The sequence below is a fragment of the Endocarpon pusillum genome (genome assembly GCF_000464535.1).
Source record: "Endocarpon pusillum Z07020 unplaced genomic scaffold scaffold7306, whole genome shotgun sequence".
Classification (NCBI taxonomy): Eukaryota; Fungi; Ascomycota; class Eurotiomycetes; order Verrucariales; family Verrucariaceae; genus Endocarpon; species Endocarpon pusillum.
Genome location: NW_006916644.1, coordinates 30,674 through 45,969, shown reverse-complemented (window position 1 = coordinate 45,969; position 15,296 = coordinate 30,674). Strand labels below are relative to the sequence as shown.

The following is a 15,296-nucleotide window of genomic DNA, read 5'->3' as shown; positions in this document are numbered from 1 at the left end:
CGAATTTTGTGACTGAATCATCTAGGAAGTTTCCAGGTATCTGCAACAGCAACTTATCTGATCCAATACCAATGCTGCTAATTGATATCCAGAGAAACCTGCCAGGCCCAACAAGAGATGATGCACGGAGCATGCAGCAGCAGCAGCATCTCGAGACAGCGAGTTACATGGCACATGAACAGCGGCATGACCATCATCCTGGCGGCACAGCAGGAGGCAGGTACTAGAGACTATGATCACAAGGCTGAGAAGAGATGAACAACAGAATGCTCGATCTTCAGATATCCTAGTCTTTGCAGAAGATGGATGGAAATGAAGTCTGATAGTAAGAGGCGGCGAAGAGGCAGGAAAACCAATGATGGCTAGTGCCTTGGCATAAATGCCCCCATCTTCACGATGCCAAGGGACTGCCCCTATCTTTAGCAGGCGGGACTAGGCGCATACAATTCATCCTACTTACACTTTGCAGTCATTCGGTTCCTCCTGAGTTGAGAGACAGGAGGAATACAGTTTAATTGTGACGCCTAACACCCCAACATCTAATCCCGCAACGGTTCTCTTCATATCTAGCCACAAGGCAAACACCACATCTCGACCTCTCAAATGAACAAGCTGCGGCTTCAGCCTCGGTTCCGTCATCTCACTAGCCAGCCAGGTATCTGAGAATATGGGCGTTGCAATATCCGTCGATTAGTCTCGCTCTGCCGTTGAACTGAAAGGCTGAAAGGGAAGACACCAACGAGAATAGTGTCGGCGTCCTGGACGGGATCAATCTGCTGGGAGGATGAGTGGCAAGTATTGCGCATCTATCCAACCCTTATACTATATAGCTAGTCCTTGGGAGACAGTGATTTGGTACAGGGATGATTGTCTGAGCGATGCCATACCAGAGGTCACCGACACGACTACCTTCTCGGTCTTCCAGATGAAATGAGATGGCCACCAATTCTAATCCTAGCCTCGTTCTTGAGATCCCTAGTTTTTCTCAGGGCCTTCCATGGAATCAGCGATGAGCATATTCCGATATTGAGACAGAAAGGTTTCTCTTCCGCATCATCGATCTCATGCAACTCTCTCGCTAAATCCGCAATCATTTGTTCATCTCGTAGTTTTTGATCCATCCTGCGACTTCCGTTCTCCTCACAGCTCGGCCGGATAAAAGTTCCCACTCCGGCCATGACACTAGTAGATATAAGAAGAGACATATGGTGGCAACGCTCTCTGCGTTCATGTGCGCATACTTGCAATACTTTGAATTGCCCAAGGCTCTACAGAGCTGGAAGCCCCAGACTGTACACTCGTTAGAGCTGCTCTCTTGCAATTGGAAGGCTGTAGGCTCGGATTTTGCATCGGAAATACCCACTCGAGGTAGTACGGCATGTTTACCTATCAGGTAGTTAACGCACGTTCCCAAATTGAGCAAGGGGTGGATTGGAATGTGCATGGCTTTTAAAAGGCCTGCCACTGCATATACACTTACAATTGGTTATTGCATGACTTTTTTGGTGAATCAGGGTTGGCGTGATACATCTCAACATTGTGTCCACATCGAGTCCGGAATATGGCTTTATATCTCGAATGAGCCGCGAGTATTTAGGATCTTGATACGCAATAGGTAGTATAGCAATTCTGCCTCGCTTAGCCGATGCCAATTGTACGGCACTTTGACCTGGCCCAGCATTCGTCTGGGCAGGCTCATCTGTACGAGCGAATGTGACACATATATTAAAAGGTTTTCGAAAAGAGCGGTCTGCGCATTCCCATGGGTTGTCCATGAGATCTTTCCTGAAAAATCGTCTTTCGGGAATGTTGGTCTCAAGAGCAACAACCACATCTAGAAGTATCATCAGTATCAAGACTTCACACTGCATTTCAAAGCCATAGATGTTTGCTACGTACCATAGATACTTTGTACTGTCGCCCAGTAGTTAGGCACAGTGTTATCTTCACCTAGGAAGACGGCAACAATCTCTTTTACTTCCGTACAATCGCGTTTGCCAGAAAGAATTCGCCTGGCAATTCGAAGCACAGCATCTGACTCGTCAAATGCGTCCCGGACCAGCTGGTATTGTTCATTTGCTATAGTTGCAACTATTAGCTGGCGCTTCCGTGGGATATTATCATAGTGTACTTATGCTCATGGCGTCAAAGCCAGCAGTTATTGTTGATGTCCGTGCGGTGAGGTCGATCTCCTTCAGTCTCGCAATACTGTCTCTGGTGACATGTGGTCTTGATCGTCCAGAATAAGAGATGGAGGGGTACTCAAGATATACAAAAGTGGGCTTCTATCACTTGACGCAATGATAGTTCACTTCGAAGAGCGAGTAGGAAAAGGTACTAGGCGTCTTGAGTCTTGGGGAAAGGACAAAGAAAGTTTTCGTTCCGAAAACAGGTGGTGCCAAACTACGAGTGAAAGAGAAGACGGTTTCTTGAAGGTGTAGTACAGTGCCATCATTGCGGCTTTTCAATTTTCTGCCTGTAAACAACCACAAGGCTTTTGGATTCCTGCAGCAAAAGGTAACATCGGCGTCTGGATCGATGAGGCCATGGAGAATGAAAGTGGTCTGGAGGTTGAGCGCTAGACCTACTCCGGAGCATCCATATGGATTACCTAAGCAGCCTCTCAATCTACAAATTTGCTTCCCATGGTGGCGGCTCATCCGAGGAACGAAAGTTCGTTTCTTGGCCTCTCGACCCGTCAGATCCCATTCTGGCCAAACACAAGAAGCCGGCCAGATAACAACGATGCAAGACTCTCCGCATTTCATTGGTTGGTAATATCTTCTGATGATTGGGCAATTGCTCTGCAGAGCTCAAAGTTGTATGCAACGCACAGCCCGGTCTATTCGTCAGGCCTGTGCCTTGGATATTGCTCGAGAAAGCCGTCTGGCGGCTCCTCCTAAAGCTCTACTAGTATGTCACGTGCTCGTAACGCTTGGCGTTCCGTAGATTAGCTTCCGTTGCTCTTTTGCAACTGCTCTCTCGACTTCATACTCAATCAATCAATCAATTTGCCCATGCCATGATACTCTACGTCGATGGCTGTCGGAACAGGTCAGCATGCGTGGGGTACTCTGTAGACTAGGCTGCTACATACCTCCAACACGGTAATGAGCGATCTCATGTATCATTAGCGCAGGGAAGTTTCGGGTCACGCCATCGGTTGGCAATCCCTCGTATATTCAGATGTTTCGCAGCGCATCGTCGGGGTGCTCAAACGCTAGTTGATATAAATTGATGCCGACTCCCCAGTAGCAATCAGCAAGAACGCCTCTCCCATTCTTTTGAGAAATCGAATGACTCGTCGAGGATGTGGAGTCCTTCCTATCCTGTGCTTTGGCTCTCGCAATTCGGCTCTCGACGTTGTCTTCTGCTCGACAATGCGCCCTTCGTCTTCTCGATCTGTAACCATTTGCCCGATTTTCCCTGTCCATTGTCAGAGATCTCTTTTAAAGAGGGAATGCATCGACTACTTAAAATTCCGGGGTGATTGATGTTTCTCATATCTCGTCCAACCATGTATATGGCAGCCGGTGCTTAAGAATCTAGGGATAGAGGCTCGGTAGCACGTCATCTTTCGGTTTACTGGGGAAGGTGAGAGGGTTGGTTCGATATTACGTGGAAGGTGGGTGGAAAATTGGGGTTCCAGACCATGGCAAGGAGGTGGATAAGGAAATAAGGGAGAGGCTTGGATGTTGCGTACTGTGTACCCGTGCAGTGCTGGTTCTTTTGCGGGCGGGGGAGGGGAGTTGTTCCAGGGCTACCGCGTATTCGATGAAGAGCAGCCATGGTGGATTGTGGTGGGGAGGATAGGCTAGAAAAACGGTATATTTGAATGGTAGGGCAGGATAGGCTGGAAAAACGGTATATTTGAATGGTAGGGCAGGGCAGGCTGGTCTGAATGGCATGACCTGATGCCAGTTAGCATCGGTATTCGATTGTGTAAAGATTCAAAGACATAGTTTTCTGGTATATCTGGTTAAGTAAATGGCAGTCTACGCTGCTTTGGCATTGAAAATTGATTAGCTCAAATCTCCCGGGCTTTCTCTATAATCTGTAGACCTAGAGGATAAGTGGGATCCACCTTTCCATAGCGGATCAACCGTTTTTGTGTGCATCTCACCTGTCTTACCTGCTGCTTGGCAGAACAATCACACCAATGTCAGATGCCACACTGCAGCCATCCAGTTGCTTGCAGGCTCACTGTATGAGCACAATCATATGTCCGTTGTTCTTTCTTTCTCTCTGTCTCTTCTCTCCTTGTCACTTGCCGCTTCGCGTAATTCCCCTTAGGCAATGCACTGGGCCAAGATATAGAGAGTGAGACTAACGCGAAGTGGCAGGTGTTCCATTTTGAGTCATCATCTGGATTTTCATGCTACTTTTTCTTAGTATTGTAGGGTGATCATGGTTCGGAGTGTCGAGGAAGGGCTAGGTACGTGTCAGTGGGTGGGCAGTGATGTCTCTGTCCGTGCTTGGATGTCATGAAACGTGCACATTTGAGCCGGGGGCCTGTAGGTCCTTGATGGATACTTCTTGTAAGAACAGATAGACTGGGTACATGTAGTATTCTCTAGCTGAGAACCGTCCTTTACTTCTGTAGATGAATGAAAACGAGCTCGCCGGCGCTAAGATCGTGACAGAAACATGTGATGAATGACCATTCCTCGTTCGCCCTTAACCATGACGGTGCTAGGGTGCTCTTTTTCTGGTGAACATGCAGAAAGACCTCTTTGAAAACCCAGTAAAGTCAAGAACCTGTCACTGGAAGCATAGCTGAGCACCAACATCAAGAAACGTCTTGCCAAAGAAGCCTCCTCGCATCCACCATAGCCAGTAGTCCACCTTCCGACTGTCTTCGGAGTCACAACCAGCAGATTGACGACTTTCAAAATCTCTGATCGTCAAGATGGCCGTGCCCAGGGTAGTCCCGGCAGGTTAGTACTGATCTCTTTGACACACCTAGCATCGGACAGTCATGTAGAGGAAACTTTCAAAGGATTCTCTTCCCATGTCCCCCTCCACTGGCATAGCTGACGTTAAGTTTGTACTTGAATTACAGAGGATATCGAGCGAACAAGAAAAGCCATTGAGCAGGTAGAGATTGCGGTGTGGGCAGCTGACTTTGTTCTCCAAAACTATGAACAAGTCGCAGCACAATACCCACATGTAACACAGATAATCGGGTTGCTCATGGGTTCTGCGGCCTCGACCAACATTCATTCAATAGGACGACTTCAAGGTGAGCCTGTTATTTGAGGCAGCGGTTTTGTACTGACTAGCAATAGACTTTGTTTCCAAGCTGAAAAAGACGAGAATTGGGTCGATCGACGGCTTTTATACCGAAAGACACATTCTTAAGTTCTGCACCAATGATCTCGAGTCGTCGGAGGGAATTTCCGTGCGTTTCGCAACATACGATACGATGAGCCCAGCGGATCTCGTGGCTGAAACACAGCTCGGAGGTGATACCATCATAATGAGCCGTTCAACATACGAGAAACCTTCAGGAAGATATGTAAGCTGGGGGCGCCTTTTGAACGAAGTCGACATAGTGAGGGACGGATGGCTGGGTGATCTGTGTCACACTCTGCCCCACGCATTGCTCCATGAGCTAATTCACATAAAACTCAGAGGTAGAGTAACCAATCAACCTGCGTGAGGGTCATTGCTGACTCCTTGATCTGGTAGCTGTGGATGTTTGCTTGGAGAACAACAATATACCACCGTATTTTCCGGTCAATCTCCCACAATTTCCTCGAGACTCGACGGGCAGGTACATTGTGAACGGGCTTGAATTGTGCCAGGTCCTGGCTAACTCTCCTCAACACCGGGACGCTATGATAAATGCGGATAACATTGCCTGCTTGATTATCTTCCTAGCCCTCTTTTGGGAGTATCCAGACATCGACAGCAGCAGCGCATATGCTAGATACTAGAGAGTCCCTTCGATCTCTGCACTTGGCCTTTGGAGAGCGAGCGGGCCTGTTATCCGCTAGCTACAAGAACCGGTAGACATGACTGGAAGTCAGTGTGCTGAGGGGAGAAAAATACAGCGAGTCGAATAACTTCAGTAACCAGCAGCGGGGACGCAAGAGTCAAATATTGAAGGCAGAAGAAGACGGGTGCTGAAGTCACTTGGGATTGTTGTCTGAAGAAAAGATGAGACTAGTACTAGTTAGTAGTAGTACAATTCATCAATGCCAAGTACCAATTCCCGGAAAGGTGTGTTTTGGGTTGTGTCACATGATTCTCAATGTTCTGCTCTCCTATCATTCCCTTACAACATTGAAGGTCTCTTTGTCCTATTCTCGGAACGGCTAACCTATGTTCTGCTCTGCACCTGCATCTATGTTTATTCTTAACAGAAAGACGCTCCCATACACACTTCCGAATCATCAAGCAATTCTCCCTCATGTCCTGCCAGTCCTTCTCATAGACTATTTAGAACCGCCCTGTATCCTTTATGCTTTTGCTACCCTGGCTGCTCTAATCGTTCATCTCCCTATCCATTAACTACGATGGAACCTGTCACAGTCATATATGCAGCTACCAAAAGATAATCTTTAAATATTCCCACTTTTCCATAACCCAGTCTCTAAGGTCGGAAGCCTTCCATGATATCGGCTCAACAAGTCAAGCGCCCAGTTTAGATCACTGTTCTGGTCTTTCTGATGTAGATAGCATATATATACCTGGAGCACTCCATACACAGGATTATCTAAACAGTTGTCATGAATGAAACCTCACTTTCTTCTCATGTTATACTTATCTCCTTCTCATCATTTTCAAGACATTTCCATTGAAAGTGCTTGTCAGGGAAACACCCCTGAATAAGGATCTCAATGCTATGACTATCCAACCAGAACTGCAAAGTACACAATTTGGCTTCGCTAATATATGTGATATAGAGTAGGACCAGAAGAAGTCGATAAGTTTGTACAGAAAAACCGTACACCATATCGAAAACCACAAAAATGCAATATCATCTCAATATCACCGCTTCTTCCTCCTCTCCACAGCTTCTTTCGCATACGTCTCCCCACCCACAGGCTTCCCGTTCAAAGGCGCAGCTGGGCCATCAGTCTGCATCTGTGATTCCGGGCTCCCTTCAACCCTCCTCCTCACCCCCTCTTTCGCCGCCTCCACACCATCCTTAGCGGCAGCAGTGACGCTCCCAACCGCGTCTCCTACTTTCAAATCCTCATCTTCTTCCTCATTATCACTCCTTTCGTCCTCCTTCACAGCGTTAAACACATAGTTTTTCGCAATCCGTAAAATCAAGAATAACCAGAACAGATTCACGGCCTGCAAGCTAGCCAAGAGGGTGAAGGTGATCCATTGGGAGAGCGAACATTTGTACTGCTGGGTCTCCCAGTTGAGGTCGAAGGGGCCAACGGTGCGGAACTCAGTGAGGGTGGCGTAGAGGATGGTAAGGTTGATGTAGTGGCGGAGGTAAATCCAGATCAGGACAAAGAAGCAGAAATAGGGTCCGACGATAGGAGAGTCCAGATAATTGAGTGTTTTGGATGTCTGCAGAGTGAATGGATTAGCATAGGACTGGTTTAGGCCTTCGTGAGGGAGGACTTACAGCAATGAAGAAATCACTGATGTCATGGGTGATGTAGACAGCTATCCCCATCTTTGCAAAGTGAAACCGGTAGCTCAGCGCAATCAGCGCAAGCGTCACCATATGATGCAGGACAAGCTCCTTGAAATCTTTTCTCGGCTTCTCCAGCTGCAGCAGCAAGACAATGGCTTGTTGGGCCCAGTAGCTTGCCTGCAGTAGATAATATGCCTTGAAGATACCATCATGCTGTTTATGGGGATACCCTTCAAACATTGCCGTTGTGTTAAAGTACCACAGTGACCCCTGCGACATGATATACATCCCCAGCGGTCCGAAAACGGCAAAATATATCGCTGTATATACCTGCTCCATGAAACGGGATTGCTTGGCTCTGCCTCGAATACCACATCGTATGGCCAAGGGCCGGATCACCCTTTGCATCAGGAACTCGCGCGTAAAACTCAAGACGATCGTATAGAAAGCGACAAATGCAAGATCGTTCCGGCCTTTACCGTACATGGTAGGACCACCCTCTGTTTCCGGGCCCATGGGGTAGGAGAGGAGGATGGCTTTATGGAGAGGGTTTGTTTTTGAGGGATTTACGGCATAACCGCAAAGGATAACCAACACGATGATCAATGGATTGAGCCATGTGTGTCGCAAAGAAATCTGCTTCCACCTTCTCAATGCTGAGCGTGCTTTCCGCCTTTTGGAGTGTGGTTTGTAGAACTTCTCAGAGGACTATACGGGATTAGCAATGTTCTGGTATGCGCAGAAGAGGACGCTGGACAGCGCAGCATACCGGAGACGGGAATGGAGGCGAGGTAGATGGAGTTAGAGTCGAGATAGCGGGTGCACTTGTATCTCCCCTGGGATCAGCACCAAGATTGCTTGAATGCCGCCGCGGCCGAGCCATGCCTCCAAGTTGTTCCCACGCGCTGTCGCTCTGTGTCAGTGCGCCAAACCTGGATAGAAGCTGTTTCCGGGCTCTAGAGAACAAAACACACACGAAGTCCGGGCGTAGAAGCGAACAACACGAAGGGGATATACTGCAGGCTCTCGTAAATTTGTCAGTGCCTGCAGAGTACGCGCCTCAGTGCGGGCGGCGGACCCTTGACAACTTTATTTATACGGAGACTTGCGGAGATTTGTAGTAGGTCTTGGCAATGGTGGTCTCACTACTACTACGGAGTACTAGTATCAGAAAAACTAGTTAGGGGAAATGAGCATAAGCGGGAAGATATTGTGTCCACACAATTCTGCAAGGATAAAATCTTCGACCTGGAGACATCGACCAGATTTTGACACTGATCTGAACTTTGGCAGCGTCTTATAGGCCTCGCATTTTCCTTACATCCGTCCAGCCTATCGAAGCGGTCTGTTGACGTCCACTGTGCCTGTGATCTTGGCCGTATCTACAACTCCTTCTGGCTTTTTGCTCTTTCTCTCATCGGCCATGTTGGGGTTCATTGAATTACTTCGGGGATCCTCGGCCTGAAAGTAGGTTAGCAAATCGTACAGAACAAACACAAGAAAAGGATGCGGTATGTGCCATAACGATATATGATAGGGTAGGAATATTGCAGCATAACACGGCGAGAGTATGCTTGCTGTATTTCGAAATAGAGACAGGGGAGAATCGGAGAGCAATAGTATGTTGGCTGAACTGGGGCGAGCAGATTGCCAGAAGACCAGAACTGCTCCTTGCAAGGCGATACTGCAGACATGGCATAACTAACCTTGCGTTTCTTGTCGCCTTCTGTGACTCTAGTCCCCCTTTGCTCGCCTTCGTGGCCCTTGTCAACATTGGCGCTGGGCCCATCCTTCTTGCCCTCATCAGCATCAGTATCCACTGACTTGATCTGCTGAGACTTCTTCTGGACCGCATCATTGTCGCCCTCCTTCAGACCCTCATCACCGGACGACCATTTGTTCTCACTAGGCGAAATTTCGTTGGGGGGCTCGTTTCTGATAGTTTCCCCAATAGGTCGTTTGTCCTCCTCGCCTTTTGTCTCTTTTTCTTCGCCGCCATCATCTCTCTTGTCCTTTGCATCATCACCTTCTTCTTCGTCATTTGCTTGTCTTGAATCCTCGGTGTCCTGGGGCTTTTCATCATCGGTCTCTTCAGGGTTCCTGTTGTTCTCTTCTTGTCCTTCTTGCTCTTCTCCTCCAGCCTCTTTCTGCTCATCATGACTTGCATGGCCGTGATGGGCATCGCGCTTGCTCTTCTTAGGTCCTTGTTGCCAGAGCCATGTGGCCGATGGCACTGTGACAGCCACAGACCCGATCAGCCTGTAGAGTAATTAGTATATGGAAGCTACTTTCAGATACTTGATGAAAGGTTGTAAGGATGTAGTAGACTGATGGAATAGTGTGGTAGAACGTAGCATACCAAGGGAGATCGCTGCTTGCTTTCTTCGCTCCTTCATGACCACTAGCGTAGGAGCGTTGTCCGATTTGTCGCCAAGATTGACCAGCAGCTCGAGCCCGAGCTGTCCTGTAAGCCTGCACCCGAAACGCACTTGTATAAGCCGAATTTCGAAGGAGTACCATGATGTGTTGTAATGTGGTGTGAGTTGTGGGAAGAAGTTGTGATGCTTTGAGCTTGAGGGAATTTAGGTAAAGCGAAAGATGACGGAGGGAGAGCTCCGGTCAAGCTTAAACAATACGAGCTTCTGATTGGCTAAGGCCGTTGGAGGCATCCATCTCCAACTCCCCACAATATTGGACATATTGGTGACCTACCGCTCCTTGTCAAGTGTCTATGAAATTGCGGAACTTGTCAGCCTCATGATTTGCATGCCTTCCTGAGCGCTGGCAGTCAAAAGGTCTGCGTGCGCAGTCTGTCCCTCCCTCATCATCTCTTGTGTCAAGCATTGCAGTGGGCTTGCTCTTTGTGCCCATGCTCTGACCCTTTAGCACTCATCTTCAACGTGCTCCTCTATTCACCACTCACCTTGCTTTGAGACAGTTATGGCCAAAGATCGGGCCTCTGCAGCGCAGACTCTTGCGAATCTTCTCCCAAAGCTACATGACCCGGACCCTGACATACGTTTCATGTCCCTCAGTGATTTATGCAATATCCTTGTGGCACCAGCTTCTAGCTACATCTCCAATGACAGCAACTCGGCTGCACGGATTGTTGACGGGCTGCTGAAGTCACTGACTGATACGAATGGAGAAGTGCAGAATCAGGCGCTGAAGTGGTGAGTGCTTGCGTTAAACTTATGTGCTGGGTCTGACAGTTTTGCAAGCATGGGTCCACTCGCGACCAGGTTACCGGGCGAGACCATAAACCCGGTCATTGAGAAGATCACGAATCTGACCAATTCGAATTCCATCGATGTCTCAGTGCCCAACACTGCTCTCCGAACACTCATCTCTTCTCTACCACAACCACAGCCAATGGGGCCTTCATCAAGTGAAGTTAAGACCGCATATGGTGGAGTCAGCAAGGTACTCATTCCGCGTCTGGTCGGCCGCATTGTCATGCCGCAGGATAAGCCGAGCCCACAGCTTCCGAGAGGCTTGCTGGAAATGGATCCTGTCCAAGGCTATAGTACCGACGCTATTGATGTGCTTGTTGAGGTAGTCAAGTGCTACGGATCTATGCTACATGACTTGGAGCTGGCAGCACTGAGCAAGGCTGTGATGATTATCATTGAAAGTCCACAGGCCGGAAATGTGGTGAAAAAGAGAGCCCTGGCAGGTGTTGGCGCTCTGTTGGTGTATTTTAGCGATCAGAGACTGAGTCACTTCGTCTCTGAGCTAATCGAAAGCTTTCGAAGTGTTCACCTTACACCGGGTCATCGAAGATATCTAATTGCCACCATCGGAGCTCTAGCTCGCTCAACCCCAGCCAAGTTCGGACCCTTTCTGAAGACACTTGCACCTTTTGTGTTGAGTGCTGTAAGTCAGGAAGAATTTGACGAGCTGGCGGCAGACAGCGATGAGGATCATGAAACCGACCAGGAGACAGAAGAATTACGTGAAGCTACTCTTGTCACGTTAGAGGCTTTACTTGGTTCTTGCAGCGCCGACATGCAGCGATACATGTCCGAAGCAGTTAATGCAGCTCTACGATACCTCAAGTACGATCCCAATGTCGCCGAGGCTGAAGACGAGGATATGAACGATGCCCAGGACGCTGGGAGTGATGATGGGGTAACGGAGGAAGCGGAAGAAGACGAAGACGACGAGTTTGCGGATCTCGACGACAACGATGCCTTCAGCGACGTAGACGACCTAAGTTGGAAAGTCCGTCGATGCGCTGCTAAGGTTCTTTATACCGTCATCTCCAGTGGTACTGGACTTGACAGTGTCGTACTCTTTGAAAAGGTCGCTCCCATACTCATTTCGAGAATGCACCTAGAGCGGGAGGAGAACGTCAAATTCGAGATTATCTCTGCTATCACAGCTATGATTAAGAGAACGGGCCAAGGAGCCCTTGTCAATTCTACACAAACCGAGGGCTCGTTTGAAATTGCGGCACCATCCTTCAATTCGCGAAAGCGAAGACGTCAGGACTCCGATGCCAGTCTGGACAGCCTGGACTTGACCGCCTTTCAACACTCGCAGTCATCTCCACCAGTGATCCCTACCTCACCAGCGGCGGGTCCTCAAGCTGACTTGGCAGCATTGACTCCGAAACTTGTACAAGCGCTTGTCAAAATTTGGAAGAAAGCTAGCATACCACTCAAACAGGCAGGGGTGAGCATGCTGAGAAGCCTGACACTCACTCGAAACGGGGCCATCGCAGATTATCTACAACATGTGGAAGATCCCATCGCGGATGCTTTAAAACCATCAGGTCCTGCGTCCACTTCTGCGAGTGGAGCTTCAACGGCCTCTGCTACTGCAGCCAGTCTGCAAATCGAGACACTGTCCTTGATCAGTGTCATCACCGAGACAACCTCAACTAGCATACTCCTTCCTTTTGTCATCGCCCTCATCCCAGGGGTAACGAGCACTGTACGAGACCGAAATTATAAGGTGTCAAGTGAAGCGCTTGGGGCGCTGGAGCAATTCGTCAAAGCATTGACCCCACCTCGATTACCAACGACAGACCAAGATCTTGCTATGCAGCTAGAGAAGCTATATGAGGTGATATCAGAAAGAATCACGGATAATAATGCTGATCTTGAGGTTCGCCATCGAGCCATACAAGTGTTTGGTGTTCTTTTAGCTCGTACCTCACCAACTAAGATGCTCAAACCCAGCATGCGGTCAAAAGGCTTCGATACTCTCAAAGAAAGACTCGCAAATGAAACCACCAGGCTGTCCAGTGCTCGGGCTATTGCCACCAGCGCCGCTGCCGTAACTTCTCACAACAACGTCCCCCCAGAATGGGTTCGGAATGTGTCGCTCGAGCTGGGATCGCACCTTCGCAAAGCCGATCGATCGTTACGATGGGCATGTCTGGATGCATTGAAGAGCCTTGCACTCAATCCCAATACGGCTGCACAATACGACGAGAAAACGATCGAAGAATTAACCAGTCTTCTGTTACCACTACTGAATGTGTCTGATCTCCACCTACTCACTCCCACTCTCGTCATCTTTGCCCGCATAATCCCTACCAATCCAACCAAGATTGTGGGCGAGCCTCTAGTCGAAGCCCTGACCACCATAGCTCGTTCACCTTTGGTTGGGTCACCACTCAAAGCTCTCCTGTTGTTGGTGAAAGTCATCGGAGAGCAAGGCGCGGGCGCTGCACTCATGAAAGGCTTCCTTGCTGTTGGAATCAATGGTGAGGTCTCCGTTGTAGGACGATGCATTGGTACCTTGGTAGTCTACGGTGGTCCTCATGTTGGAGTTGGCATAGTTGACTTTCGGAAGGAGTTGCAGTCATCCCATAACGAAAAGAACAAGTGCCTCTCGCTTGCCGTGCTAGGGGAAGTGGGCCTTCGGACGGGTTCTTCGTCTCCAGTTGAACCATCCATTTTCCTGGAAAGCTTAGAGTCGGAGTCGGACAAAGTGCGGGTATCTGCAGCGGTGGCCTTGGGAAGTGCTGGATCCAGCAACATACCAACGTACATGCCTCTGATATTGGATAATATGGGTCAATCTACCGGTTCAGATTATCTGTTATTGCACGCGGTAAAGGAGATTTTGCAGCATCCGGAGAATATTGCGAGGAACTTGGCCCCATATGCCAAAGAGCTGTGGCAGAAATTGTTTGTTGCATCCAACTCCGAGGACAATCTCGCGGTGGGAGCTGAATGTATCGGCCGGCTGGCAATGATTGATCCCGGCACCTATCTTCCGGAGCTACATCAGTATATTCGTGATCCACAGCCGATGGTGCGCGGTACAGTGATCACAGCATTCCGATTCTCGCTTGCTGATTCAAGCGACGCATATAATGCTTTTATGAAAAACACCATGGTGTCTCTACTGATGACCATGCTGAATGATCCGGAAATCGGCAATCGGAGACTAGCAGTCACTACGCTTAATTCTGCGATTCATAACAAACCTGATATGGTGGTGCCTGAGCTTGGACAGATCCTACCCGTTGTGCTGGCAGATACTCATATCAAACAGGAACTTCTTCGGCAGGTTTCATTTGGACCTTTCAAAATTACGGTTGATGACGGTCTGGATTTACGAAAGAGTGCTTATGAGACCCTGTATGCACTCCTGGACACACCTGCAGCGCTCAGCCATATTTCCATCCCCATGATCTATGACCGAATACTGGACGGGATTCCAGATGACCATGACATCCGTACCCTCTGTAATCTGATGATTGGAAAGCTTGCCGTGGTCGACCCCGACGAATCGTGGCGCAGACTAGGAGCACTATCCGAGAAGTTCAAGGTGGTTCTGAGCCAGAAAGCGAAAGAGAATGCCGTCAAGCAGGAGATTGAGAAATTGGCCGAAGCCAGTGCTGCGGTTGTTCGGACCAGCCTCGAGCTCGACAAGAAGTTCCAATTGTCGGGTAGCGAAAGTAGTGGAGATCTGGTGAGCTGGAAGGGATACCTGGAATGGATGAAGAAGGAGTTCTCTGTACTCGTTCGCACTATCCAGGATGAGGGCTCAATGTGAGAGGTTGAGGCAGGTGGACGATATGAACGGCTTGCAATGAGGAACGGGCACCCAACGATGACTAAAATGAGACGCCTGACGAGAGGCCGATAATGGCATGGGAAGAAATGCTAATACGTATTCGAGTAAAGGAAGAATGAACATACTATGTAGAAACGCTGACCACCGTCTCGCGTCTTGCCTGCTGTGTTCGTGGAATGCGAACCCGTGAGCAAGCAGGCCAATAGCAGAGGGATCCATCCAGATTCTTTCTACTACGTAGTAGATCTCGCTTCAGCTAGCCTTCACCTGCCTTCACCTGCCTTCACCTGCCTTCACACCCTTCTGCCCGTTTTCGTGTTCGGAGATGTTGCCCCTTTCACACCTTTACCCTAGGAAGTGGAAGGAATTCAGCAAACACGTCCATACTACATACTACATACTTTCATCCGGTGTGATGGCACAAGCAATATGCAGTGCAATCCTCCATTCCCTCGGTGCCCGGGTAACCCTTGTCTTTTAGGTCCAAGCAAGCGCATTGGCTCTGTAAGTCAGCTTGGTCACACCAATCACACCCCTCCAGACAAAGACTATGTAACTCATCGCTTGAACCATGTGGGTAACTGGGCGCTCTAGAGCGAGTTGCCGTCCAAGCCGCTCTAAGTGGAGCTTATCTATCTAACTAGTTAGAGGGACT

The 15,296-nt window shown here is 48.9% G+C and overlaps 5 protein-coding genes across 5 annotated transcripts; 2 read left to right on the top strand and 3 right to left on the bottom strand.

Annotated features, from left to right (window-relative positions):
• Window positions 1-1,090: 1,090 nt before the first annotated feature.
• On the bottom strand, window positions 1,091-2,141 carry EPUS_02704 (uncharacterized protein; the record flags this gene model as incomplete). Its single annotated transcript, XM_007807832.1, has 4 exons — window positions 1,091-1,386; window positions 1,481-1,834; window positions 1,900-2,079; window positions 2,132-2,141. 4 exons carry the CDS (start codon window positions 2,139-2,141, stop codon window positions 1,091-1,093), a joined length of 840 nt encoding a protein of 279 aa, XP_007806023.1.
• A 2,768-nt stretch (window positions 2,142-4,909) lies between these two features.
• On the top strand, window positions 4,910-5,787 carry EPUS_02703 (uncharacterized protein; the record flags this gene model as incomplete). Its single annotated transcript, XM_007807831.1, has 4 exons — window positions 4,910-4,937; window positions 5,063-5,242; window positions 5,289-5,518; window positions 5,692-5,787. The coding sequence occupies 4 exons, from the start codon at window positions 4,910-4,912 to the stop codon at window positions 5,785-5,787; spliced, it is 534 nt and encodes a 177-aa protein (XP_007806022.1).
• A 1,209-nt stretch (window positions 5,788-6,996) lies between these two features.
• EPUS_02702 (uncharacterized protein) lies at window positions 6,997-8,486 on the bottom strand (the record flags this gene model as incomplete). The annotated part of the gene is made up of 3 exons (XM_007807830.1): window positions 6,997-7,533; window positions 7,592-8,311; window positions 8,373-8,486. 3 exons carry the CDS (start codon window positions 8,484-8,486, stop codon window positions 6,997-6,999), a joined length of 1,371 nt encoding a protein of 456 aa, XP_007806021.1.
• A 449-nt stretch (window positions 8,487-8,935) lies between these two features.
• On the bottom strand, window positions 8,936-10,123 carry EPUS_02701 (uncharacterized protein; the record flags this gene model as incomplete). The annotated part of the gene is made up of 3 exons (XM_007807829.1): window positions 8,936-9,064; window positions 9,310-9,862; window positions 9,963-10,123. 3 exons carry the CDS (start codon window positions 10,121-10,123, stop codon window positions 8,936-8,938), a joined length of 843 nt encoding a protein of 280 aa, XP_007806020.1.
• A 420-nt stretch (window positions 10,124-10,543) lies between these two features.
• On the top strand, window positions 10,544-14,620 carry EPUS_02700 (uncharacterized protein; the record flags this gene model as incomplete). Its single annotated transcript, XM_007807828.1, has 2 exons — window positions 10,544-10,776; window positions 10,825-14,620. 2 exons carry the CDS (start codon window positions 10,544-10,546, stop codon window positions 14,618-14,620), a joined length of 4,029 nt encoding a protein of 1,342 aa, XP_007806019.1.
• Between the last annotated feature and the right edge of the window lie 676 nt (window positions 14,621-15,296).